Source organism: Mesoplodon bidens, assembly GCF_964165515.1.
Source record: "Mesoplodon bidens genome assembly, chromosome: 9".
NCBI lineage: Eukaryota > Metazoa > Chordata > Mammalia > Artiodactyla > Ziphiidae > Mesoplodon > Mesoplodon bidens.
In genome coordinates, this window is record NC_138166.1 from 20,881,518 (window position 1) to 20,908,878 (window position 27,361).

Below are 27,361 nucleotides of genomic sequence, written 5' to 3' on the forward strand. Positions count from 1 at the left end.
AGGGTTCCCAGGCCGTGGGATGCCCATACCCAGCACCGACACAGACAGCAGCTGGGACAGTGTGTGCCCCCAGTGTGTGCTCTGCCCAAGGACGTCCCAAGACAGCCCTGGGACCCCCAAGCTTCCCCAATGGCCCAATAGGAACAATGGAGTCCTACAGGAGGGGAGGAGAGAGAAAGAGACCAAGGTTCTGGGGACATTCGGAAACCCAAGAGGGGCAGCCTTGGATGCAGGGGTCAGCAGAGGACACTGGGGTGACATTTGCCAAATCGGCGGTGGCTGGAGACTGTCCACCCCCGGACACAAGCCTACGCCCATCACAGACTCAGCGTCCTTTATTGCACAGCAAGACTGCGATCTTTCCCCGGTGTGGGCGCGGGTGGAGAACCCCTCGGCCGGGCCCTGGTATGGGCGGGTAGGCCGGCTCAGCAGCCCGGCCACAGGAGGGTGAAGGCACCGCGGCTGCAGCGGAAATCCGGCTCTGGCTGCTCCGGCTTGGGCTCCACGGAGACCAGGCGCCGAGCCCCGCGCTGGATCAGCGGGATGCAGTCGGAGACGCGGACCTCCAGGGCCCGGCCCTCCCTGAAGGAGGGAGGTCAGGGTCAGGACGGGCAGGGCTCCGCAGCCCCGCAGCCGCCCCCACACCCCGAGACTCACCCCTGGCAGTGCGCGGCCAGCACGCCCACCAGCTCCCCGACGCGGTTGTCCAGCGGCGGCCGGGAGCGGTGCAGACACATCACCAGGTCGTCGTAGCCCCGCGCGTGCAGCACCACCAGCTGGTCCCGCCCGCTGGTCACGCTCAGCCCGGTCACCTGAAGGGGGCGGGGTCTCAGGGTCAGGGGCGCGGCAGGCCCTCCTCCCCAAACCCTCACCTCCGCCCCGCAGCCCAGGAGCACAGGCCCGCCTGCCCGCATGCATCTTCCCCTCCCCAACACCCCGCCCTCTCCCCCAGGCCCCACAGCCCTGCTGTCCCCTCTAGGTCCCCTTCCTCCCTCTCTGGTCCTGCCCATAAAGGGGAAGGTCGGGCAGGACGCACCGCACACGAGGGCTTTTTGCCCTAATGGAATGTTCTAGATCTGCACAGTCTAACGTGGCACCACTGCTAACCTGTGGCTCTCCAGCACCTGAATGTGCTGGTGCCACTGAGGAGCTGAACTTTTCCTTTTCTTTCCTTTTCATTGCATTTAAATAGCCGCACGGGTCGTGGCCACCATACCAGATGGTCCCCCACCCTGACAGGTACAGGGACCCCCAGCCTCAGTCCCTGCCCTGGGTCGCCCCTTTGCCTGTGGGAATATGAGCTGCTACTCCAGGGAGCAAGTGGGTAACAGAACTGGACAGAGGGGTGAAAGGGGGGGACAGGGTCCCACGGGTGGCAGCCACACACTGCAGCCAGCTCCATGCAGTCCAGTGGTGGAGACCCCCGGGCAGGCACTGGCACAGATGTGGGGAAGAGGGGCCATTTGGCATTTCGTTCTGCCAAAGAGTGGAGCAGGAGGGGGGCGAGGAGGCCGAGGATGGGGCTCTGGGCCCCCCACCCGTGGGGCAACCGGAAGCCTCTGCAGGCTGTTCAGCAGGGGCACATGGGGTGGGGGAGGATTTGCCATCCTGAGCTGATGCTGAGTTCTAGAAAGCTCCAGCCATCCCAGGTAGGCATGAGGGGAGGGGCCCGGCAGTGCCCAGCAGGACACCGGGCCAGCTGGGGCCGCATGGATGCCCCCGCCCCCGACCAGGGCTCACCACGTCCAGGGGCACGGCCCGCATCACCCGGTACTGCCGGCCCGGCTCCAGCTTGTAGAGGTGCCGGTCTGTGAGCAGCAGCGCCCGGTCCCGGCTTTTGTTGAAGCGATTCACCTGCGGGACAGGTACTCTCAGGGTCACTTGCCTGGCCCAGGGGGCTCCCCAGCAGGTGTGGCCGGTGGCCTCGCCTCCCTGAGGCCACTCTCTCACTGACTCGGCTGGAGCTGACTACTTTTGAAGTTTCAGGATCAGCTGTGAAACCTCTAAGCTAGGCCTGGGCCGGGGCTGCCATGGACCTGCAGCCCTGCATCCACTGCTCACCTTTCGGACATGGCTGGAGAAGAGCACGGCCCCGAAGCCGTCCTTTTCCCGAAGCGTCTTCAGTCGCTGAGCAAACAGGCCTGAGGCTGTGGGGTTGTCTGTGGCCTGAGGACAGATGGGGGCTGCTTGGGATGGGGTTTTGGGACCATGCCTGACTGACAGCAACTCTCAGGGAATTGGCACAGTTATCCTTGACCTCAGAGAACCTCGTCAGGCCATGCGCCAGCCTCCTGGTGGGTCCACCTGCCACGCTGGCTTCCCTGAAGGCCCACCGCACAGACCCTCTGCAGCCCTGAGGTTCTAGGCACACATGTCTGTGCCCTCCACACACCCCCCCCAGCCCAGCTCCCCACGCCAGGCCTGGGCAGACTGGGAGATGGAAGGGGCTGGGTGGGACCTCGCTCCTCCATGCCAAGCCACCCACCTGGGCAAACCTCGCACCCCTGAGGCTTCATCCCCTGCAGAATAGGGCCGGGGGGGGGCTCATAGCACCTGCGTGGGCCAAGGGGGGCCAAGGCATGGAGTCAGGGGGCTGTGCCTAAGAAGGGGGGTCTGTGCCAGAGAATGGGGGGGCTGACCTGAAAACACAGGAAGGCAAGTGGGAGTAGGGCAGAGGGGGAGGTGCTGAGTAAAGCCCAGGCTAGCTGGTTCTGGGTGAAAACCCTTGAACTTCAGAGGCCAGGGGCAGGAACAGAGGGGTACAGCCCACAGGACAGCCAGGCTCAGGGAGAGGACAGCTGAGGCGTACATGGGCAAGGTTTCAGCCTTGAGCCCCTCCTTGGCCCCCAGACCCCACAGCCCTGACACTTACGGAGGACAAGTAGTCCCGGGCCCAGGCCCGCCGGCAGCCCCAGTCCTGTCGCAGCTCCTGCAGGGCCGCCATGGCGGCCACCTTGGCCTTGATCTGAGCCATGTCTGAAGGGGGGATGTTCTTCACCAGCTGCCGGGCCCGCCACCTGGAGAGGGCCAGGTGGTCAGACAGACCCCCGTGCAGGTCTCACCCTTCCCTACTCCTGGTTGTGCCCCTTTTCCTGAGAACACACGTTAGTGCCTTTTCATGTCCCTTCCCCCACAGGATAAGGCCAGGCCCCTCAGCCAGGCACTAGCCACCCTCTGTGTCCCAGCCTCCCTGGTCTCAGTGGAAGGTGGCCTCTCCTGCTCTGAGCATGCTGGTTGCCCTTCCCACCTCTCCTAAAGAACTCCTACTCAGCCTTCAAAGCCCTGCTCAGCTGCAGAGTTTCCCCCACTTCTAGCTCTGACCCACCACCCTCCCTGCAAGCCTCTCGCAAGGAGATGGAGGCCTGCATACCCTCCAGATGTCCAGAATGGTGCTGGGGACATTAGGTATCTTCCACCGGCTGTGGGGTGTGGGCAGCCAGTTGATGTGCACAGCCCCCTGTTTTCCTGCTTATCCAATGGGACCACCTGTCTCCTGGCTAGCACCAAGGGGTTCAGATGGCCCGGTCCGGGTGTTCAGTGGGCTCTAGCTGAGTGGAAAAGAGTGAGGGGCGGTGACAGAGGGCGAGTACCTGCAGAAGAGTGCCTGGCAGATGTCCTGGAAGGGCTGCAGCACAGCAGGGGGCAGCGGCCACACAAGGTCACGGCCGTAGAGCGGGGGCTGCCGTGCAGCCTGGAATCGCCGCTGCATCTCTGCCAGGTGAGCGCGCACCTTGTGCCTCCGGAACCAGCGCATGATGGTGTAGACGGCCCTCAGTCGCCGGCAGTGCCGCCTGGCCAGTGTGCCCCGCCATGCCTGGTGGGCCAGTGGGAGGTGGTGCTCCGTTAGGCCCTGCCAGGCCCCACCTCCCTCACCTTAGGAGACCCCAAAATGGAGGGGCACCCGAGAATGTAACCGTCAAAACCCAGACTGAAGATCCTACAAGGCAAGCGGCCCGGCGAACCCACAGATTAAAACAGACTTAAGCAACGTATAGACCCTGAGTTGAACAGACTGAGGACACGACTGGGGACATGTGGTTATTGACTGGACAGGACAGCAGCAAGTCAGTGTGAACTTTCTAAATCCTGTTTCTGTGATGGTATTAGGTCATGTTCTTAAAAAAAAACCCTGTGTGTTACAGGAGATAACAGAGGTAACAATGAAATGCAGTGTCATCCTTAGTTGGATTCTGGGTTTTTAAAAGATGTAATGGGGGACTTCCCTGGTGGCGCAGGGGTTAAGAATCCTCCTGCCGGGGCTTCCCTGGTGGCGCAGTGGTTGAGAGTCTGCCTGCCGATGCAGGGGGCACGGGTTCGTGCCCCAGTCCGGGAAGATCCCACATGCCGCAGAGCGGCTAGACCCGTGAGCCATGGCCACTGAGCCTGCGCATCCAGAGCCTGTGCTCCACAAAGGGAGAGGCCACAACAGTGAGAGGCCCAATTAGTTAAAAAAAAAAAGAATCCTCCTGCCAATGCAGGGGACACGGGTTCGATCCCTGGCTCAAGAAGGTCCACATTCTGTGGAGCAACTAAGCCTGCGTGCCACACCTACTGAAGCCCGCGTGCCTAGAGCCCGTGCTCCGCAACAAGAGAAGCCACCGCGGTGAGAAGCCCGCGCACTGCAACGAAGAGTAGCCCCCCGTTCGCTGCAACTAGAGAAAGCCCGTATGCAGCAGCAAAGAGCCAACGCAGCCAAAAAAAGAAAAAAAACTACTCTACCATACCATTTAAAAATAAAAAAAATTAAAAAATAAAAGATGTAATGGGTCATAGTGGTACCCTTTCAGAAATTTAAATATGGCCTACATATTAGACATTCAGATGTGTAGAATATGTTTTATCAGTGTCAGGTTTCTTTTTTTTTTTTTTTGGCCATGCTCTGCAGCATGCGGGATCTTAGTTCCCACACCAGAGATGGAACCCGTGCCCCCTGCAGTGGAAGCGCAGAGCCCTAACCACTGCACCGCCAGGGAACTCCCAGTGTTAGGCTTCTTGAACGTGCTAATGTCAGTGTGGTTATAAAGGTGGATGACCTTGTTCTTAGGATATGCCTGCTGAAGGATTTAGGGGTGTCATTACTTTATATGGTTTGGGAAAAAGTACAAATATATGCATATGTGGGTGTCTGTATGTGCGTATGGAGAAAGAGAGATAGAGACAGAGAGAGAGACAGGGTGTGGGGGGGAGGGGAGAACATAATTGGAGCAATCCAGGTGAATAGTAATCATTGTACGAATCTTTCCACTTTTCTGTAGGTTTGAAATGTTAGAAATAAAAAGTTATGGGGAGAGGTGGGAGAATCCTTATCCTTTGGGTAGACATACTGAAATGATTGTAATGAAATGATTTGCTTCAGAACTGGGATAGAGGTGCGATGTCTACCCAAAACCACGTTGGTCATGTGACATGGTTGACACAGGGCAGTAGGCGTGTGGGAATATAGCACACCATTCTGCACGCTTTTTTCCAGGCCTGAAATCTTTCAGAATAAGTGGAAGAAAAGAAGGAAAAAAGAAAGGAATGAAGGAAGCCAGATTCCTGAATGTCTTGTTTTGAGCACCTGGGCCTGAGGCTGGTGGCCACAGAACAGAGGTGACCCGAACAACATCCACACTTTTTGCTTAAGTCAATTTCCGTGTCGGTTTGTCACCTGCAAGCGGAGGCTCCCCCGGTACTTGGAAGTGTGCCTGTTCTCCCCTCAGCGCACGCACACCCCCCCCCCACGACTCCGGGTGGTACACATCCATCTCTCCCCTCCCCCCAGGTAACGCACACAGCTCTCTCCTCCCCATCCTCCCACACCCTCCCCGGTGGCCGTCCAGCCCCGCCGCACCTTCTGTAGCAGCAGCACGATGATGGGGATGAGACACGCGCGGCTCTGCTCCAGCGTGACCAGCGTCCGGGGCGAACGGATGAAGAGTTTGCTGTGGCCGAAGGCCACGTCCCCCTGCAGCCCGTGCTGCTCCAGGAGGGCGCTCACGGCCGCCCTATCGGAGCCCAGCAGGTGGTTTGGCCACGTGTACTCACAGGTCATCTTGTACCTGTCACAGAAGGACCGAGCAGTGGGCACCAGACCCTGGGGAGGAGTGCGGACCCGTCCCGCCTTGACTCGCCCCGCCCCCATGCCCCCGCACCCCCCCACCCCCGCGCACTCCAGCGCCACGCCCACACCCTCCCTGCCGATCCCACGCAGCCCATCCCCGCCCCACCCAACCCCGTGTGTCACAGCAGCGTGCAGGCTCCCGCCTTGAAGTCTGAAAAGCGCCCGCTGCTTTGGGCACCCACGCGGCCCGCTGCTGGAGCCCCTCAAGGACACGCCCCCGGGGGAGGGGCCGTACCTGAGTAGGAATCGAGAATAGGGCTGGCGGGAAGCGAAGCCGGCCCTGCGGACCCTCACGTTCTCCAGCAGCCCCAGGTATGCGACCTGGTGGCGACAGTGGCCCTCGTCCAGCTTCGCGGCCACCTTGTCCTCATTGGGCTTGATGCAGCGGACGTAGAAGGGCTCCTGTGGGGACAAAGGACACTCGGAAAGGCCAGTGTCGCGGCCCTACAGTCACCCGGCAGGGGCAGCAAGCGAGCTGTCTCCATCCTGCCGTCTCCATCCTCCCAAGCTGCCGTCCGTCTGCGTGGGGAAGAGGCTCTCGGGGGAGGGGGAGGCTGAGGGCCCAAGGGCAGGCCGAAGGCTGAGGCCAGGAGGAGACTGGGGATGAGGAGTGGCGGGCAGCATGGGACCTGGGAGCCCAGTGCTGGGTGCGGGCAGGAGGCTGGCCCAGAGCCAGGTTCTGACCGGGCAGCAAAGCCCCTTAGCTTTTCCTTTCGCTTCCCAGAGGCGCTGCTGAGTCTCTGGATATTCCGCTGTCCTTCCACTGCCCGCTCTGACTTTGGGCCCCAAGCTCTGTGAGGTGCTCGTGCCACTTTCCTGTCCCTGTGGCCCCAGCTTCCAGAAGCTAACCCCGTATCTGGGCAGGGCCAGGGCTGGGCCAACCCAAGCTCTGAGCAAGGTCTCCCCCAGCCCATCCCCAAGAGGCAACGAGGGCAGGGGAAGGCTGCTGGGACCCCGCATTTACTCAAGCCTCGGCCTGGTCCAGGGCACCTTAGCCTGTGCAGCGGCCGGTCCCTCCCTGCTGGAGGGGGTGTGGCTCGCAGCAGACAGGAAATAGAAGGATCCGGAAGGATCCAGACTCAGGGTGGGGTTGGGGGGGGTGCCGTACCTTGGAGGCCAGGTTTTCCACCAGGGCCACCATGGAGTTCTTGAAGAGCGTGCCGGCCGTCAGGGGGCGCTTGGTCACCTCTGTGATGTCCTGCTGCCCATCTGGCCACATGGCCCGCAGGGTGGGGTCCGTGCTGTGGACACAGGCTGCATGGCCAGCCGCCCTCCAGGACAACCCACACCCCAGCCTGGCCATTTGTAAGCTTCATGGCCTCAGCTTTGACCCTCAGGCTGTCTGTGAGGGTCAGACCGGAGTGTCTGAAGGCCCTTCCAGCCAGAGCCCCTGGGCCCTCGCCCTCTGGTGCCCACACGCATGCCCACAGAGCCTGCTCACCTGTTGTACAGCAGCCGCTTGAAGTCCTGGAAAAGGGAGTCTCTGTTCTTGTCAATGAAGCCCTCCGCCGAGTACCTGGTCGGGGGGGACAGGGCCATTGAGGAGACGGGGCCCTCGGATGGCCCCCAGCATGCCCCTCCCCCTCCTCCCACCTGGTCAGCCTCCCTTCCTTCCTCCTCACGTGCTTCTCTTCTTCCCCTCTCCTTTCTGTCTTCCCTCTCATCACATAAGCCCTCCTCCCTCAGAAGTTTCTCTCCTGAGAGATGCCAAATGTCACATCACTGAACCCTGGCTCTAGCACATACATGCGGTGTGACCTGACCTAGGACAAGTTACTTAAACTCTCTGTGCCTCAGCAGAGACCACGAGCTCAGAACAGTGCCTACTGAGTTTCCAAAAACATCGGCGATTGCAGTTACAACCAGGAACTCCTGAGTCATTGGTCTATTTTGTTCCAGTGGCCCTGAGAACCTCAGATTCATCGTCTCGTCCCTTGACTGTTAGAAAGCTCAGCGCTAAAATCTTGGCTTCCCTTGCAGCTCCTAGAAAGGCTCAAGGCCATGGGATCTGACTTCTGGTGGCTTCGTCTTTTGGACTCTTATTTCTTCACCTTGTGAAGGACACGTTGGACACTTGTGCCTCTCTCTGTGTCACCTCAGATCCACTTCCGGGTGAGGTGAGTGACAGGGAAATTAATAATAATCATGGCCACTCCTGAAAGACACCTGGGGCCTCGGTACTCGGTGTGTGGCCCGAGGACCCGCAGTGTCCATCTGGCCTGGGAGCTCGTTAGAAACACAGCCTCTCGCCCCTCTGCCCCTCCTCGCTGGCCTGCACCTTGATGTGCAGGCTTTGCTCAAAGCGTGACAAGAACTGGCCCTGGGCTAGGAGCACAGGTCCACCCTGGCTGCACCTCGGAATCTCCAGCCCCTCTCCCAGAGATGGGCATTTTTTAAAAAGCTTCCCAGGAGATTCTATGATGCAGCCAGGGCTGAGAATCGCTAGCTTTTGCGGTACGCGGGCCTCTCACTGCTGTGGCCTCTCCCGTTGCGGAGCACAGGCTCCGGACGCGCAGGCTCAGCGGCCATGGCTCACGGGCCCAGCCGCTCCACGGCATGTGGGATCTTCCCGGACCGGGGCACGAACCCGTGTCCCCTGCATCGGCAGGCGGACTCTCAACCACTGCGCCACCAGGGAAGCCCGAGAATCGATATCTTAAAAGCCCCATTGTATGCTTGTGAATCTGGTGAAGGAAATATTTTCAGTGCCTTAAAAAGGGGAGGGGGCAGACGCTCAGTGGGGGGCCCTTACATGACATCCCCTGCATAGTGCTTGATCCGGAAGTCTCGGCCAAACTCCATGGTCTTGTCTGTGGGGCAGAGCTATGGGCGGGAGCAGGCCAGGTCAAGGCACAGAAGGTGTGGGGGGGATCTGGGGGAGGGGGGGACAGTCCTGCAGAGAAGGTTGAGCCACCGCCAAGGACCCCCCCCCCAAGACAGGCAGCGTGGCACCTGTGGCACCCTTTCCAGTGCTGGGACCAGCCGGAGGTGCACAGGGCGGGGGCGACCGCAGGGGCGGAGGGGCACCTGGCGGCTGGTGTAGTGTGGGTGGTGGCGGTGGTGCGTGTCCAGGGTCTGCAGGAAGATCCGGTCAGTGATGGGGCCCGCGCTGCTGCAGGCCTCATCCAGCACAGCCAGGATGCCCCGGTGGGGCCGCTCCACCAGGTCCACGATGGTGGCATTGTTGAAGTACTCCACCTGCGGGAGGGCAGGCAGGGCAGCTCCAGAGCCCCGTCGGCCGGCCTCTCGCCCAAGTGCCTGCTCGGCGCCCGCTCCCCCGCGTCCTCCTCTGCACACACCCGCCCGCCCAGCGCCATGCCTCTCCCTCCGGGGCCCGCGGTGTGCAGGACGGGCCCGGCACTCACGCTCTGCCAGGCGATGCCCTCCCGCTCGTATTCCTCCTGCTCCTGCTTCAGGATGAGCTGGATGAAGAGCTGCTGCAGCTTCTCGTTGCAGTAATTGATGCAGAACTGCTCGAAGCTGAAGGTGGAGGGGCCGTTGAGAGTCACGCCTCGACCGCCCACCCCAGGGCTTTGGCTCCATGGGGAGCGAGCGCAACATATGGCAGACTTCCCCGCAAATAGATCCCCTGAAGTTTGCCTGAGGGGGCTGGTGCCCGGCGCCCCAAGTGGCCTCTCTGTCGGGGAGCATCTCCCACTCCCAGGCCGCCCTTTTACCCGCCTGCCCCCAAGTCCAGCACACACGCCCTGGAGTGGATCTGGGAGTCCCAGCAAGGGGAAGTGAGCCGAGATCTTGCCTTCCCAGGCACCAGTGGACGGCGGCACAGCTGAGGCCGGCTTGAAGGCACGAGCCTGGGGCCAGGGACCGACCGGCACCGACGCCAGACAGCCTGCTCCCCAGCCCAGCCGAGCTCCCCAGGACTAAGGCGGCCTTAGAGGGTGGGCGGGGTCAGGGTGTGGTGGCAGGGCTACCCACCTGTTGACAGGGAACACCTCGAAGCCGTAGATGTCCAGCACGCCAATGACTGTGTCCTTGCCGTCGCGCCGGGGATCCCGGTCCCGGGGTTCCATGACACGGTTGATCCGGTCCACCACCCACTCAAACAGCCGCTGGTACACTGCCTGGGAAGAGGCCAGGAGCCAGCTGCCTCTGACTGCCTCTGGCCTCGTCTCCGAGAAGGCCTCCAGGTTGCCCCCCCACCTCCAGAGCACCTTGGCACAGGCGTCCCGGGCATAGCTGGCCTCGGCCACAGTGTGGCCCTTCTCGATGAGTTCCCTGCCTCCTGAGGCCACGGTGCGAGCCAGCAGGCAGCGCAGCGCCATCGCCCGGGGTGTGGCCGTCAGCTCAGCCACGTGGTCCACCAGCACCTCATCAGTCACCGCCAGGCACCTGTGCTCCAGACTGCCTTCCTCCAGCTCCACAAACTCGATGTTTCCCTGGTGACGCGGGAACCATGAAGTCAGGCTCCGCATCTCAGAGGAGCCTGCTGCATGCACCCCTCTGCCCCCGGCGGGGTGGGGGGAGGCAGGGACGCAGGGTACAGTAGAGCTTGGCTTCTACCACATACACAGCCAGAGAGAGAGAGGGGAGCGCTTCCTGGAGCACGCCAGAGCCTTCCCCAAGGCTTCCCACCCGAAAGTCATGTGAATGGTCCCACTGCATCCTTCTGCAGCTGGCTATGTGCTACCCATTCCTCTTGCTTCCTCAGAGAGAACTAAGGCTGAGGCACTGAGTAACCTGCCCAAGGCCACACAGCTCTTAGGTAACGGAAGCAAAAGGCCGGTCTGCATGTGCTCAGCTTTACTGAGCCCAGACTGCCCTTGCCTGCTAAGTCTGGGCTGATCTACCAGACAAGGACCAGGCCCATACTGGGCATGCAGGGCCCACGGCTCAGGGTCCGGCCTGTGGGAACCCATAGCCAAAGCAACTCAGTTTCAGCAGAGGGAGAAGTGGGCCAGTTACATGGCTGGGTTGTCAGAGGCCAGTCTTCTTCTCCAGGGGAGGTGCCCGGCCAGGGCACCCCATGGGGAAATGGCCACAGAGCCCACAGCCAGGCTCACCAGGTGCAGAATGGCGGCCAGGATCCGGTGCACGGAGGCCACCTCCTCAGGACTGAAGCCGATCACCCGCATGGCCTCCGTCACCGCTTGGTGGTGGCTCTTCTCGTCGCTGTCCAAGACCTGGGGGAGAAAGGGCTCAGCACCCCAGTGCCACCCTGAGCCTCGAGTCCTGTCCCAGGGTGCATGCTCACCCACTGCACCCCCATCCCGGCGCTGAGCCCCGATTCCTCCAACTGAAAGCCTGCCGAGTCAGGGCCCCACCAGTCCCTCTGAGCCATGCACACCGCCCTGGGCCCTGCTGAAGTCACTGGCCACCAGCACCAGGGTCCTGGGACTAAGCGTGATTAGAGCCTGGGCTCCCTGCCCCACTCACACTGAGCCCCGCCCCCTGGCGGGTGAAATTATAGAGCGCAGCGTTTCTCTGCAGGTGCAGTTCTTGCAGCTCCTTGTCCTCACAGCCCCGCAGCACCTGGAGGACCCGACACCCCTCCGTTAGGCCGCTGAGCTCCAAAGACCCCACCCACGTACGCAGGACAAACAGACGTGTCCTTCAACCACCGCTGACCCAACACATTCATGGTGTGGGTCAGCACAGTGATGGTATAGACACCGCCTGAGCCCAGGGAGAACCTACTTCTAGGTCAGATACTGTGTAGACACCACGCCTATCCAGGGAGAGACCACTTCAGTGGTCAGACATGGTGTAGATACCACCTGAGTCCACAGAGACCCACTTCAGAGGTCAGACGCATTGCAGACATTGCCTGTGTCCTGGGAGGACCTGCTTCAGTGATCAGACACGATGTAGACACTGCCAGTGTCCAGGCAGAGGCACTTCGGTGAGTCAGAAAGAATGTAGATACCACCCAAGTCCAGGGAGACACCACCTCAGTGGGTCTAACCCAGTGTAGACACTATCAGTGTCCAGAATCCACCTCAGTGTCAGACATGGTGTGGACACTGCCCTGCTCGCATCCAGGGGGACCCCACGTCAGAGTCAGATGAGGTGCACACACAGCCGTGTTCAGGGAGCTCCCACCGCAGTAGGGGTGGGGCCGGGGCGATGGCATGGAGGGAGAGGGGAGGGCAAGGGACTGTGGGTGGGGCAATCAGAAGGCCTTCCCTGCAGGTCTCCCCCTGCCTGCTTTGGCTCACCTGGTAGAAGGCATGGAAGTTCCTCTCGCCCACGTGCTGCTTGAGGACCCGAGACTGAGAAGAGAGGAGCAGCTGGACCGAGGCCTGGATGCTGGCCCCACCCCAGGGGACCTGTCCCAGAGCCCCCGGGGCAGTGCAGGTGGGGGTGGTGGCTGACCTGGCTATAGGGGGAGCCCCGCCCGGTGAAGCTGGGACATCTGAGAAGGTAGGTTCCTGCCCCCAGGGTGCCAGGCCTGGGGGGCTCAGCGTGGTGGGGCAGCTCTGCCTGGTCCCCCCGAGGGAGGCCTTTGTGTGGCCCACCTGCCCAGGGTCTCGGTAGTAAGGCCCACCTTCTCCAGCAGGTAGCTGTGGATGTGTCCCCCTACGGGGTCTCCTTTGAAGTCAAAGTTGATGTCCATGTACTTGCCGAAGCGGCTGGAGTTGTGGTTGCGGTTGGTGCGAGCGTTGCCGAAGGCCTCCAGCACGCAGGTGGACTTGAGCAGCACGTCCTTGACTCTGCGTGGGGCAGAGGGGCCGAGGGGCTATAACGCAAAGACCTCGCGCTGGGGACTGTGCCCAGGTCCAGCATCCCTGTCTGAGGCTTCCCCATCACAGGAGGAGAGGGAGCCTGAGGGCCTGGCCTCACCCTGCGCTGCCCCTTGCAGGCCTTTGACTCTGAGATGCTGGGAAAGGCACCTGCAGGGGGCTCATGCTGGTTGTCCTGTAAAGCCTTGAGCCTAGAAAGGCATTAGCCCTGCCTTCCCAGACCAAAGCTGCAGCCCAGTGAGGAGCTGGGTCTGGACGCTCGGTGCTGCCAGCCATGTGTGCTTGGGAACTTCCATCGCTGTTCCCACCCCACTCCTGCCCCGAACCCCACCTTACCCCACCTCAACAGGAAGAGCCGGGGCTCCCACACAGGAAGCTGTTCCTACAAATCCCCGCTGGTGAGCAGCTGGCAGGCAGGTGGGCCCTGGGTTCCGGGTTCCCGACGCAAACCCTGACACCCGGCCTGGCATCCTGGGCCTTCCTGACGGGCCAGCCAACTTCTCCACCTCCATCAGGTCCCAGTGAGGGCCCGGCACCCGTCTGTCGGCCTGCTGCACCTCACTCCCTTCCTGTCCCTAGAGGAAGGGCACCCACATGCTGGGCCTCACCTCTCCTTGGGTCGAGAGGTCCGGGCTGCGGCTCACCTGGGGGCTTGCTGACAGCCACTGAACTTGGCCTGAGCCGGGCTGCATTGTGTCTCTTGCCCCCCATCAGGCATGAGGCCCCTCCCCATGCCCTCCCCGCCCTCACCTCTCCACCTCGGCCCTCTGGCTAGGGTTGGTGACAGCAGCGATGTACTGCATGATGTGCTTGCTGGCTTCCGTCTTCCCTGCCCCGCTCTCCCCTGCCGGAAAGGACGACAGACCGTTTCTGGCTGTTCCCCCTTAACCAGCTCCCGGTGCCCATCTCCACTCCCAGGCGCTCCAGTCACCTCCCCATCTTTGACAAATGAAAACACTGGGGCCCAGGGAGGCTGTGAGCCAGAGCCTGGGCCCTGGCTGCAGGGCAGGTACCTGAGATAACAATGCAGGTGTCCCTGGACCGGCGCTTCATCGCCCTGTAGGCAGCGTTGGCCACGGCGTACAGGTGGGGCGGCCGCTCATAGAGCTCGCGGCCCTGGTACCTGGCGATGGCCTCGGGCCCGTACAGGGGCAGCTCCTGGTAGGGGTTCACGGACACCAGCACCTCACCGATGTATGTGTAGATGCGGCCCTTCTCGAATCTGGCACAGACAGGACCAGTCCTCAGTGCTCGGGGCCTCGGGGACACACACCTAGGTCCCGGGGCGCTGGGCCCAGGCGGGAAGCCTTGGGGCCCTGGCCCACCCACAGGGCTGAGAGTATAGACGAGGGTGTTGGGGTGAGAGGGGGTGCCGGCTGACTTGAGCCTTCCTGGTGCTGTTTGCCGGGAGTCGCACCCCACACAAGGCAGTGGTGGCATCTAAGCTGCTCTCCACGGGGATCCTGATGTCCCGGGAATCATGACTACCCACTTTATTAAGGGACTGACTTGCCCGAGGCCTTGCTGGCCAAGGCAGAGCTGGCAATGTGGGAAGCTGGGTTGAGGACCGGGAGCAGATGGGGGCGGGAGGCAGAGGGAAGGGCCTCCAGCTGTTTCCGTCTCAAGACCTGGGCGGGACCGGAAGCAGAAGCAGCCCAGCCCAGCCCCACCCAGACAGCAGGGACTGGGAGGGGTGCCACCACCCTCCCCCCGGGCACTTCCTCAGACTTCTGGACCCTTCCCTTCAGGAACCTAGTCACCCAGAAGGGTGCCTGTGTCCACCGTCCCTCTCTTGACTCTTCTGCCCTGGGAGGAGCACCAGCCTGCCTGCTGCCCTGACGGACCCGCCCTGCCCCTGACAGCCTGTCCTCTTCCTCAGCTGCCTCGGACGCGGGAGTTCCCTGGCCTGGCTCCCTGCACACCCGGGACCTGCTGGAGACAGACTCTCCCATCCACAAGCTGTGTGGCCCCAGGCTCAGGGTTCCATCGTTAATACGGAGATGGTAATACCTCTCTCAGAAGCTACTTTATAGGAATGAAGTGAAATCATGCTTAGCTCTCTGCCCCATACAAAAGAGAAGCTCATTTCCTGTCTGACTCTCCATCCCACAGCCCTGGCCTTGGCTCAGGGCCCGCCCGTGCCTGACTTCAGCAATCTGGGGTCAGTGGGACCTGTCCCCAAGCTCTGCACAGTCACCTTCTGCTCCCCCTGGCTGTCCAGGGATGAAGCCAGCTCCTGGTGCCACCCCATGTCACCACCAACTCGTCCCTGCCCTCTGCCCTCTGGCAAATAGGGCCCCGTGTCACTTCTACCAGCCACGCCCTGAAGCACCCCACATGCCCCCCTGAGAGTGTCATCTCAGCTTGTCCACCTGCACCCCCCAGGGTGGGCCCTGACCACTTCCCTTGGAGCCCCCAGGGCCCAGCACGGCCCCACAAGGGGGATGGAGCATCCACCCAGCCCGGGGGCCTGGCACCTGCCAGGAGGAGGGGTCAGGAGGCACCTGGGCTGTGTGGGAGGCCCGGGTCTGGGAAGCCTGCTCTAGCACTGGCTGGTTGCCCTGGCCCTGAGGCGGGGATGGGGAGAAGGGGAGCCCCTGCCCCTACCTGAGCTTCAGGTTCTCCATGAAGTCCTCCATGGTCACTTGGTCCAAAAGCACGAAGTCGGGCTTGCCACACTCAGGGCCTTCGTCCTCCATCCTGCCGGCGGGAAGCACCCAGGCCAGGTTGCCCCGACCTTCCTGTGCAGAGCAGCTCAGGGGAGGGGTGCTTTCGCACAGGCCCAGCCCTCCCTCCCACAGCGGTGTGGTGAAGTAGGAAGTGGCTTCTTGTGGCCCCAGGGAGGGGTTGCCCTCCCTGCTTGCCGTCCCCTCCCAAGGGGCTCTGACCCCTGCTTCCTGGTTCCCCTCAGAGCGTGCCTCATGGTCGAGGCAGTCAAGGAAATGCCGACCCTCTGTGATCTCACCCTCACCCCAAGCAGCCGCGTCTCTGCAGTCCCCGGCCCTGCTGCATCCGAGCCACGGGTGGGACCGTGAGCAGGGTTTTCTTGACGTGGCGGTGGCCACAGAAGCCGTCAGCTCTCAGACCTCAACACTAGGCGGATTTTCGGGTAGGTACATTGCACCTTGACAAAAGGTGAACAAATGCCGATACCCAGGCCCTTGGGGCGGGAGCCTAGGCAGTACTCCTTCCAAGTGTGACCACGCTGCGATGTGAACCACAAAGCCAGCTTCCAGGCTTAGCCCGCCACAGCCATGGGGCTGGTGGTCTGGGTTCGTCATGCTGAGACCCAGTCTTGCCACTGGTCCAGGCTTCTGGTGTTTCCCAGATGGGCTCTTTGTGTCCTCGGGGCCCACCTGCCTGTCCCTCTAGTAGTGAGGACCAGGAGCTGCACCAGGGGCCCTCCTGTCCCACCTTGGTCCTCACCTCCCAGAGGTGTGGCCTCACTCCTCTCCCTGGAGCAGGCGGGCCCTTTACAAGTGGCCAGACGGGCCAGCTCAGACTTGGACCACACGGGTTGGGGACATGGGGCAGTTCTCTCTCATCCCTCCCCTCGCACAGGGAGGACAGCGCATTTCCCAAGTTTGAGGCATCCGTGTACTACCTTTGGGATTCTCTACTCAAAAAGCTACTTTATTTAAGAACTGTCCTTCAGTCAAGTCACTTTTTTTTTTTTTAACCTGAATGAATAAAAGAATTTATTCTGTGACATTTAGGGTCTAGACTAGAATAAAATTTTTGGTTCATTTTAGCTCGAGACTAGAATAAAATTTCTAACCAAGCGTGATCAAAAGTCTCTTTTTTTTAAGTTTTATTGGAGTATAGTTGCTTTATAATGTGCTAGTTTCTACTGTACAGCAAAGTGAATCAGCTACACATATACATATATCCCCTTTTTTGGATTTCCTTCCCATTTAGGTCACCACAGAGCATTGAGTGGAGTTCCCTGTGCTATACAGTAGGTCCTCATCAATCAACTCACTTTTTAAACTCTGAAACATTGTTTGATATGCAAGGGTTTTTTTCCTTCAAATACTTTAAAACGAAAACATATCTAATGAAATTGTAAACTGCTTATTTTCAAATGCCTGATAAAACCAAGCCTCACAGCACTGCGCCCCTTCTTCTGAGGGGACCCTCCCTTCCGGACCAGGCTTTGGCTCCACCCTGCGCCAGGCCTGGGGCTTTTCTTGAGCAAGTTCTGGTCAAGTTTCATCCTCCCAGTCTCTGAAGACCCCCCCTTCGCACCCCCTGCCTCTTTGGCTGGTGCTTTTGAAGGGTTTTCCAAACCAAAGCTCAGGAGTACCTGGGGAGTTCTCACAGAGCCTCAAAGTTTCACTTCCCCAACCTCTGGGCCCGGGGTTTGCATTAAATTAACAAGTGAAAAAAATGACGCGGCTGTTCAGTGAAGCTTGAGACACTGAAACCTGAACTCTTTTCATGTCATGGGACTTCCCTGGTGGCACAGTGGTTAAGAATCTGCCTGCAGGGGACACAGGTTCGAGCCCTGGTCCGGGAAGATCCCACATGTGACGGAGCAACTAAGCCTGTGCACCACAACTACTGAGCCTGCGCTCTAGAGCCCACAAGCCACAACTACTGAAGCTCACAAGCCTAGAGCCTGTGCTCTGCAACAAGAGGAACCACCGCAGTGAGAAGCCCGCGCACCACAACGAAGAGAAGTCCCCACTCGCCACAACTAGAGAAAGCCTGCATGCAGCAATGCAAAAACCCAGCACAGCCAAAGCCAAAAAAAAAAAAAAAAAAAAAAAAAAAGCTTAAAAAAGAGAATTCATGTCACAAAATAGTTTCCTTTGGGTTTTTTTTTTTTTTTTTCATGTAAAGATGTCAAGACTGTTCTTAGGTTGGGGGTTGGCCCGTGGGTTAACCAGTCCCAGCTTTAGACCCTGCTACTGTGTGGCCCTGCACGTAACTGCAGTCAGGACTGTGCTCTCCACTGACAGCTGGCACAAAGGATTTGCCACCCGGTGCCTCATTTGTCTATGAGGCCAATGACAGCTCACCAGAAATCCTTCCCCGTCCTGGGTCTGGCTGGACCTCCGGGTCCGCTGGTCTCAGGCAGGACAAATGGTGGCCCTATATGCAGCTTCCCCGGGGTAGCGTCTGCCAAGTTGGGGCACAGTGACAGGTGGAACAAACAGGTGGTCAAGTGAGGACGGAAGGACAGCAGGGAGGTGCCCCCGGGCGCCGAGGGCGGCAGTTTCACTCTCATCATCTGACCTAGGTCGATTTCAAGATGCCGCCCTCTGTCCAGTCCCTTCGATGGCCCCTCACTCTGGCTCCCCTTGCTGGTGCCATTGCCCTCTGAAGCAGGTCCCCAGTCCCTTTGTTTCTCAGTTCCCCTACACAACTGTACCCACCTTAGGATTTGCTTTAACTTCACCTCATCTCAGAGCATACATACTGTTGGGTTAGTTGCAGGGAAGGGCCCTGCCAAGGTGCCCTGGAGCGGCATGTACCCACAGAGGCCACACAGCTCATCCTCTGACGCTCAGGAGGCTGCCAGGAGTGTTTTCCCTGGTACCCGGTGCGGAGCTGTGAGGCTTTCGGCCCCCGCCCCCTCAGGGTGTAGCTGCAGTGACTCGCGGGGCAGGGACCTTTGGCTAAGTTTCCACTCACACCATCACTAACAAACTGAATGTAAACGCAGCTCACTGAATCTTTTCTAGCTCAGTTGGCCTTGGCCTAACCTGCTGACATTCCTTGAAAAGGTCACAGCGTTGAACTCAATGGGCTTTTATTGTGAAGTTATTTATCACATGAAATAGATAACGAGGGTGCATCACTCATCCTACAAGTATCAATTCACACACTGTAGACTCAGCACTTTGGTGTGTATCCGAGTCTGACCCATGCTGGTGAAGAGGACAAAAGGCAGAGAACGCCATCAAGCCAGTGGAAGCTACTCCAGGACTGGTGCCCTACCACCCACTCGGCAGTCTCAAAAGCAATGAGAGTGGGAGACACCCCAGGGGCCCCCTCAAACTTGGCTGAAACTCCTTCAAGGAGGAGAGGGCCCTCCTCCTCTCTGTACCTAACATATGGAAAACAGAAACAGAGGCTGGACTGAACTACAAAGTTTACACCGTTTTATTAAATCCCTTGTTTCTCATCCAGGAGATGCCAGAGGGGCCTGGGTCCTGATGTACAGTGAAGATCCTTGTTCTGGAAGCAGACAACACGGCACCGAAACCTGGGGTCAGAGAAGGACAGTCAGATATGCAGACATGCACACCTGGCCCTGAGCCACCCACACCTCAGCTGGGCCAAGAAACAGAAATTCCTGACTCCTGGAAGGGGAGCAAGTGAGGATTTGAACCTGCTCAGAGAACTGTGGTGCAAAGGCTTGGGTTCAAATTCTGCTGCACCTTCACCAGGTGTGTCAGTGTGGGCACCTCAGTTCCCACTTCCTCATCTATAAAAAACGAGGAAGGGCTTCCCTGGTGGCGCAGTGGTTGAGAGTCTGCCTGCCGATGCAGGGGACACAGGTTCGTGCCCCGGTCCGGGAGGATCCCATATGCTGCGGAGCGGCTGGGCCCGTGAGCCATGGCCGCTGAGCCTGCGCGTCTGGAGCCTGTACTCCGCGACAGGAGAGGCCACAGCAGTGAGAGGCCCGCATACCGCAAAAAAAAAAAAAAAAAAAAAAAACCAAGGAAACAACTTGGAGGCCTGCTGTTAAAATACAGTGACGTGAGGATATAGCCAGGGATTGTTGTCATTGCCAACTGCTACTGAGTGGCAACAAACAAACGAACCTGAGTTCCCACTCCTGACTCCACCATGTGCCAAGAGGCCCTTGTGATGGAGAATTCGTAGCTGCCCACCCTTTCCAGGCTGACACACCACTGACCTAGGAGATTCTTGGGGAAAAGGCTGCAGGTTGAATCCCAAACCACAGAGGCAATCACAGTGCCATGCCGAAGAATCAGAGCTCCACGAGTCTAGATAGTAGACAACTATCTGTCCACAAAACAGTCTCGGGAGCTTAAAGACAATTCATCTTTCTGAGACTCAATCACCCGACTTACAATATGGGAAGGTAAGAATAAATGGATGGTTTTGAACCTCTTGACAAGGGGACTTAAGGAAAATTCACATATAAAATGGAAGTGAAGTGATTTGCTAGGCCAGACCCTGCATACTTACCACTGCAGAGTCCCCAGAAGAACCTGTCATCCACGGAAGGGATCATCTCTCCGGTGTCTCCTAGCTCTCACATCCTGGGATTTCTGCTGCTGAAGCTGGAGCAGGAACACAGGGCAGAGTCTGTTGGGGGTTGGGAGGCTGTGCTGTCAGGAACTGTGAATGGTCTGACATACCCCCCCAGCAATGGCACGTGACAAGGTAGCCCATCAGTTACATGGAAGCTGGTAGGAGACACAAAGCAAAGACAGTTGGTTATTCACCACAGCAGTAGGTAGACAGAACACCAGCGTTCTCCACCAGCCCCATTTCCCATCGGGTGACACAAGGGGAGCCAGAAGGCACTCACAATGCAGTGGGCTGCATCACAGAAAAGGCACCCTGAGCACAGGAAAGCCAAATCTTTTACAGTCGACAGTGGGCAGCACTGCTCTCTGCTCTGGAAGTACTAGCTCGTACATACCCAGGCTGTCTATTTGAACATCTTTGAAAAGAAAGTCAAAGGGCAGCCAGTGCCTCGCTTCTAGGATTGCAGAACCATGAGACTCACCGACAAGTGTCCCGACGGCAGCCCCAGGAGACTGGTGTGTTCAGCATTTGCACTTGGACTGAAGAGAGAGATCCGAATCTGCTAGAAGCCTTGACCTTCAAGGGAGAAGGTGTGGTGTGACCCCCGCTGTGCAGGAGCATAGGAGCTGTGCTGCCCTGCTATGACCATGCTGGCCATATCCCTGCCTGTACCCAACAGCCCTCACCCCAAGGCAAGGCCCAATGGCATTTCCCTAGAACCAAAACTTCCTACCCGCTTCTGGATTCCATTCCTCCCTCCCTCCGTTCCACCGCTGCAGAATTTAGCCTTTGGTTCTCTTTGGTTTACCCGCAAATGGTAATGTCCCAAAGGGCAGGGCCCATCCCTATCATTCCTTTCTACTCTTTATTCCCTGTTGCTGGTCTAACTTCACCTTTACCACTCCCTCTGAGCTTCACTTTCAACTTCTGTAAGGTTTCTGTTTGAACGATATAATAAAATAATACAATAAAATGTACCACAAGCCTGGAACAGAGCAAACAACCGAAATCCAAAAGGACTTCGGCAAAGATATCAACGTTCTCTAATCTGCACGGTGCAATATAGTAGCCACTTGCCAAAAGTGGCTACTGAGCATCTAAAAATGTAGGTAGTGGAAATGAAAAACTGAGTTTTAAATTTAACCATATGTGTCAAGTGGTCACCGCATCAGACAGTACAGATCTGTATGCTGCCCAGCACACCAGATAGGGAAGGCAGCAGGCAACTGTCTGAAATTTCTATAACCTTGCTCTGGATGGAGCAGGGCAAGGCCTCAAACCGTTTCAAAATTTTTCTTGCAAGCACTGTAGGAATGCACAGGGTCACTGCAGACCCAAGCACGCTGGAGGCTTGCAGCCCACATTCCTTCCAGCCCCTAAAGCTCTGGACAGACAGCCATACTCCTGCTGAGCACCAGCCGGGACCAGAAACTGGGACAAAAGATCACGGGTTGAATTAGGCCTACTTGGGTTTACCCACTGGACACAGAGAACTGACAAATAGTAGGAAGGGAAGGACTCCAGACAGCAATCCCTTCTGGCTCAGGGAGTAAGGGAAGGAGCCTTGGGAGAGGCAGCTTTGTCAAGCAGTTGAAAGGACAGGAGTTAACTTTAACTTCATTCCTTACGACCCTGTAAATATCCTTATCACCACCTCATTGCACAAAATCGCCTTTTCTTCCACAGTCTTCTCAGAACTGTAGACCATGACACAAAAGTTGACTCGATCCGTATTTTTTCCCATGAAATAATGGTGGAGAAGAACTGCGGGCCTAGTTCCGGGAACGGGAAGCTGGGGCCGGAGCAGTGTCACTTACCAGGCCATCTTACAGATCATCTGCTGCGGAGCAGTCAAGGGCCGTCCACCTGGAGGGGGCACGGGGTCAGCTCAAGCAAGGTCTCGTGTCGCCTCCCTAGATCTCGCCCCTTGGGAGGCTATACCCACGAGCCCATTCCTCCCGGCGCTGCCTGCCAAGGCCGCATGTGTACTCCGAACGGGACCCTCAGAAGCTCGGTTAGAACCACCCTCGCGTTTCCCCTCCAACCGCAGGACGGAACGGCCCGGGCCGGGCACCCGCAACGATCACTGGACCGACGGGGCCAAGCGCGGAATAACTTGGAGACGGCGCGCCCGCTCCAACTGGGCCCGGCGCCCCGCACCTCGCACCCCTGCAAGGCCCGCACGCCCTACGACCCTCACCTGGCCTCAGTAGATGGCAGGCACCGCCTGGGACCCTTGATGGCACTGGATGGCCACGACCCCCAGGAGCAGCCTCATTCCAACTGCCACCCATGGGTGCAGCCGCGCACGCTCCCGCCGCCCGCTGGCAGACGCACGTGGCATCACGTGACCTGCGCGGCCCTAGGAGATGACGTCACGAGGGGCGCCAGGGCGAGGCTGGGTGAGCGTTAGCTGCGCCCCTCGGTAGTCCCTTGTGAGGCCGAGAGCAGAAGTCTAGTAAACTGGTGGAGGCGGGGCGAGCCGCGTTCCTGTTACCCCCGGGAGGCGCTGGGGGACCCAGGAAGGCGGGGAAGCGGGCCTCGTAAAGGAACCGGAGGACGGCAGCCAGCGGGGAGCTGGGCGCGGCAGGCTGGTGCAGGCGGAAGGTCGCACAAGTGAGAAGCTGGACGCTTGGTCCCTGTTCAAAATAGGGGAAGACACCTCCTTTGCTTTTAGAATTGAATTCTCTGCCCTTTTCAAAGGAATGTCAATCCCTAATGGCTAAATATGCCCACGGCTAGTCTCACGACTCAGGATTGTTTCCCAAGGGCCTGGGAACACTCTTTCTGAAATGTTATTGTCAAGGGGGAGAAACTCTGATCTCCCAGTGTCCTGGGAGGCTAAGGGCCCACTTGTCACCTGACTCCAAATTGCCCTTAACTATATGGAAGAGTGGGGTTTCGTTCTGTGTTTGCGTCCCTTTTAACTGTGATGCGCATTCCACATTCTGGCTTTTCTTTCTCTTCTGTCTTTGTGGAGAGGTTCTCTGGGTTGGGAGGAAATTTGGGGTTTAAATATATTTCTTCCATGCAGGCAGAGGAAAGCGCATTGGAAGGTACTGAGACGGGAAAGGGCGTGGCTTGTTGGAAATACAGCTAAGTATTAACAGGATTGTAGAGTCCTCTCCATGAGGAGCAATGGATAAGAACTACATAGTCAAAGGTCTTGAATATAAGGCTACGAAAGCAAGAACTTGGCTCTGTAAAGAAAAGCAGAGCAATACTTGAAACTCATATTTTATGTATAGCACCTAGTAAATACATTCAAGCGGTTTACAGTATACAAATCCCATTATTTTGTTAAATGTCATGAGACAGATAGGGTGGGAACAGATTGCTCACATGGAGACTAACATTCACCCAAAGAGGTTAAGTGGCTTGCTCAAGATCTCATAGAGGGCTTCCCTGGTGGCGCAGTGGTTGAGAGTCCGCCTGCCGATGCAGGGGACGCGGGCTCGTGCCCCGGTCCGGGAAGATCCCACATGCCACGGAGCAGCTGGGCCCGTGAGCCATGGCCGCTGAGCCTGCGCGTCCGGAGCCTGCGCGTCCGGAGCCTGTGCTCCGCAACGGGAGCGGCCACAACAGTGAGAGGCCCGCGTACAGCAAAAAAAAAAAAAAAGATCTCATAGACTGGTAGGGTTTGTTTTGTCTCAGATCACTGCTCTGTCCATTCTGTCACTTTGCCATGATGTAATCGAGAGAACCAGGAACGTAACTGGTTATGGTGGGTCAGAACATGGGTGACAGTGTGGGTGTCTATGTGTGACCAAAAAAGGTGGGCTTGCCAAGGACTAAAAGAGGACAGCTTTTTTCTGAGATGATAACAAAATTCACTAGAAAGGGGAAGATGTTCCATGGAAACTTTTATCCAAGTAATAAAAAAGGATGCCAAAACATTAAAAACCACATAATCAAAGCTCAATTGCCTTATACTAGGAGGTTGCATGAGACTGGCACAAAGAGAGACAGACCTGTCAGCAATTTCTTCAGTACTCATCGGAATATTGAAAAGAACTTTTTCTAAAACCACATCTCCAAAGAGTAACTCCATTATTCTTCCAAGCCAATTGGGATGTATTCCTGGAAAGAAAATCAGAGATTTGGCTCTGAAAGAATACATAGAAAGCAATAGGAGCTTCCCCAGTGGCTCAGCGGTTGAGAATCTGCCTGCCAATACAGGGGACACGGGTTCGATCCCTGGTCCAGGAAGATCCCACATGCCACGGAGCAACTAAGCCCATGTACCACAACTACTGAGCCTGCGCTCTAAAGCCCGCAAGCCACAACTACTGAGCCCAGGTGCCACAACTACTGAAGCCCGTGCAGCTAGAGCTCCGCAACAAGAGAAGCCACCGCAGTGAGAAGCCCGTGCACCACAATGAGGAGGAGCCTCAGCTTGCTGCAACTAGAGAAAGCCTGCGTGCAGCAACGAAGACCCAACGCAGCCATAAATAAATAAATTAAATTAAAAAGAAGGTAATAAGCAAGGAGGTATCAAAGTAGGGCTTACAAGGTTTCTTTCACCGGAGGCACACAGGGTGGCTCTACTTCCAAGGGGTCATTATGATTTAGCGTTGGTTTGGTCCTTTATCATTTACAGGCCTGGAAACTGGATATTATAAATGCGTTGAGAATTCACTTGAATCAACTATAAAGGAATTCTTTTCTTCACTAATTAATTCAATACTGGATTTGTCACATGCACAGCATGGTATGAAGTATTGCATGGCATATGTCGAAGAACAACTCAGAGACACCTAGGTAGTTATTTGCTAGCTATTTAGTTCTCGATGGGTGAGAGGGACAAAAAGGAAAAAGCTGCAGTCAGCCTTGGAAACAGTGAAAAGATTCACTTAAAAAAAATAAAGAGCTGGAATCTAGTAAAGATGTGAGTCCAGGAAACTGTCTTTGAACAGGTCAACTGAGGGTAAATTTTCAGTTGTTCAGGGATTTTTCGAAAACCCTAGCTCGGAAGCATCTGTACAAAGGTGTCTCCAGGTGATGTCAGTGCCTTTCCATCTTAGTCTGGCCTGGTGCACATCATTCCTCTCATTAGAACTCTCAGATACAATGAGGAATCCCACACAGTCCCTATCTTTACAGGAACTTAAGGATCTAGTACAGGAATGTCCTAACGTGGTTAACATCAGAGACATATGAATAAAGTGCTTTGGGAGCGGGGGAGGAAAAAATTTCATCCAAAGATTTAGTGGAAGAGGTGATACTTGAGTTGGGTGATAAAATCTAACAGGTAAGTCCACCAGGGACAAACCAGGTGTCCAACGAAGTTTGTTTTATTAATCTGCTGCAACAAGGGAGAATCCCAGGGGATTCTGGGCTGCCTTTCATTACAAGAGTAGAAAAGGGGTTTTGTAAGGTTTGGGATTGCACGGAATAATTCTGAGGAGAGGAGAGGGGAAGTGAGGATCAGCTCCAGATTGCGGCTTTCATGAGGTGCAGGCAGTTCAGTAACTGGGTCCCAGTCATTTTTGTTCATGGGATGGGGCCACAGAGCAGGCTAGGGAAGTAAGTGGTAAGAAAGCAGTAATCACGACAAAGGAGGAGGTTGTTGGGACACTTTACAGCTGAGGTGTGACCTTGGCAGAAATATTGTTCTCAAGTAACACTGCAGCTAGCCTTATGTCTGTTACGAGAGACTGACAGACAATGGTCCGACCATTTACAAAACTAGCATTCTGACCCACAAACCGCAGCAACCAGCCCAGGGAACCAACCCCTTCTCTACAGTAGCCAGCCCAGGAAGCTGGCTGTTGTTAAGTCAGACTTGGGGGGAGTCAGACTGCTATCTCTAGTGACGATCCAGGAAAACAAATGATAACCTCCAAGCAAGCCAAATGGCCAGAACTTGGCCAATAATTTACAGCTTCCCTAATTTTTGTTCCCACTTCTAAATTAGGACCAACCAGAGAAAGCCCTACACAGTCCTCCAATCGATCGCATGGATACCCCACTTCTAGGTAGCCCACCTCCAGCCTCCCCAGGCCACACCCCCGACTTTTTCACTTGGAAGCTCTCCCACTCCTCTGCCTGCCTTTGGGTCTCTGCCAGATGCACGTGATGGTGGCTGACTCCTTCACTATAGCCAGCTCTGAACAAATAGCCTTTGCCTGTTCTCATTTAGTTGGTCCTCCTTTATTTCCAAAATTATCACCATCTGATTATTAGTAGGCAAAATTTTACTTGAAGCCTGGACTTGTGTGTGTGGAAATGAGGCAAAGGCGTTCTAATGGGTAGGAGCAGCCTGAGGAGAGTCAGCCTAGGATCAGGTTGTGAAAAAATAGCAAATACCTATATTAGCCTTTACCCCTGGTTCCTAGCACAGAGCTCCCACATCGCTTGAAATTTCCTGGGTGAAAGGAATGTCTTTGTTCTAATGAGGCAACTCTGGGTGGGCTCCTGGTTGGTTCCTGGATGGGAGCTGGTCACCAGAAAGACCATGATTAGGAGCTTGAAATTTTCAGCCCCACCTCCCCATCCTCTAGAGACAAAATAGAGTTAATAATTGATCATGCCTATATGATGAAGTCTCCATAAAATTCCAGTAGTATGGGGTTCGGAGATCTTCTAGGTTGGTGAACACGTGGGGGGTGGCTGGGAGAATGGTGTGTTCAGAAGACAGCTCTATACCCCTTCCCACATACCTTACCCTAAGCATCTCTTTTATTTGTCTGTTTGTCTGTATCTTTATCATATCCTTTTATAATAAACTGGTAAACAGTAAGTAAAGTGTTTTCCTGAGTTCTGTGAGCCATTCTATCATATTAATTGCACCCAAGGAGGGGGTCCTGGGAACCTCCAATTTATAGCTGGTCAGAAGCACAGGTAACAACCTGGACTTTCAATTGTCATCTGAAGTGGGGGGCAGGGCAGTCTTATGGGACTGAGCCCTTATCTGGTGAGATCTGATGCTCTCTCCAGGTAGATATTGTCAGAATTGATTTAAAGTGTAGGACGGGACTTCCCTGGTGGCGTAGTGGTTAAGAATCCGCTTGCCAATGCAGGGCACATGGGTTCGATCCCTGGTCCGGGAAGATCCCACATGCCGTGGAGCAACTAAACCCGCGCACCGCAACTCCTGAAGCCCGTGTGCCTAGAGCCCATGCTCCGCAATAAGAGAAGCCACCACAATGAGAAGCCCGCGCACTGCAACTAGGGAAAGCCCACGCGCAGCAATGAAGGCCCAATGTAGCCTAAATAAATAAATAAATAAAAACAAATAGTAGGTGTTAGGAGCAGCTACTGTTCTGAGGGCTGAGTGTCTAGGGAAGACTCCCTCCCCGCCTGCCCAGGGCTGAGGGCCAGA

The 27,361-nt window shown here is 57.0% G+C and overlaps 1 protein-coding gene and 1 long non-coding RNA gene across 3 annotated transcripts; both read right to left on the bottom strand.

Moving 5' to 3' along the window:
* Positions 1-346: 346 nt before the first annotated feature.
* MYO1G (myosin IG) lies at positions 347-15,518 on the bottom strand. 2 transcript variants are annotated; one of them, XM_081244117.1, is made up of 22 exons: positions 15,412-15,518; positions 13,818-14,026; positions 13,555-13,648; positions 12,609-12,774; positions 12,280-12,333; positions 11,498-11,593; positions 11,125-11,244; positions 10,276-10,500; positions 10,040-10,185; positions 9,469-9,583; positions 9,131-9,301; positions 8,856-8,926; positions 7,545-7,619; positions 7,212-7,344; positions 6,339-6,505; positions 5,834-6,041; positions 3,591-3,814; positions 2,873-3,017; positions 2,062-2,166; positions 1,741-1,854; positions 658-812; positions 347-582 (listed from the first exon to the last, which is right to left on the bottom strand). In XM_081244117.1, the coding sequence occupies exons 1-22, from the start codon at positions 15,501-15,503 to the stop codon at positions 426-428; spliced, it is 3,042 nt and encodes a 1,013-aa protein (XP_081100243.1). In that variant the 5' UTR covers positions 15,504-15,518; the 3' UTR covers positions 347-425. The 2 variants fall into 2 exon arrangements, with proteins under 2 accessions (XP_081100243.1, XP_081100242.1); XM_081244116.1 differs by lacking the exon at positions 15,412-15,518 and having other exon boundaries at positions 13,818-14,379.
* Positions 15,519-18,892: 3,374 nt separating this feature from the next.
* LOC308622813 lies at positions 18,893-22,366 on the bottom strand. The gene is made up of 5 exons (XR_014016683.1): positions 22,238-22,366; positions 21,855-21,903; positions 20,519-20,613; positions 19,972-20,192; positions 18,893-19,018 (listed from the first exon to the last, which is right to left on the bottom strand). It is a non-coding gene; the product is annotated as an uncharacterized lncRNA (long non-coding RNA).
* Between the last annotated feature and the right edge of the window lie 4,995 nt (positions 22,367-27,361).

Excerpts from the sequence above, each read along its gene's own strand:
- MYO1G (XM_081244116.1), bottom strand. The coding sequence starts at position 14,244 with ATGCCACCACTGCCTTGTGTGGGGTGCGACTCCCGGCAAACAGCACCA. Across the intron at positions 8,927-9,130 it reads CACACTACACCAGCCGCCAG|CTCTGCCCCACAGACAAGAC; the intron begins GTGCCCCTCCGC and ends TCCCGCCCATAG. Across the intron at positions 6,506-7,211 it reads TGGAAAACCTGGCCTCCAAG|GAGCCCTTCTACGTCCGCTG; the intron begins GTACGGCACCCC and ends TTGTCCCCACAG.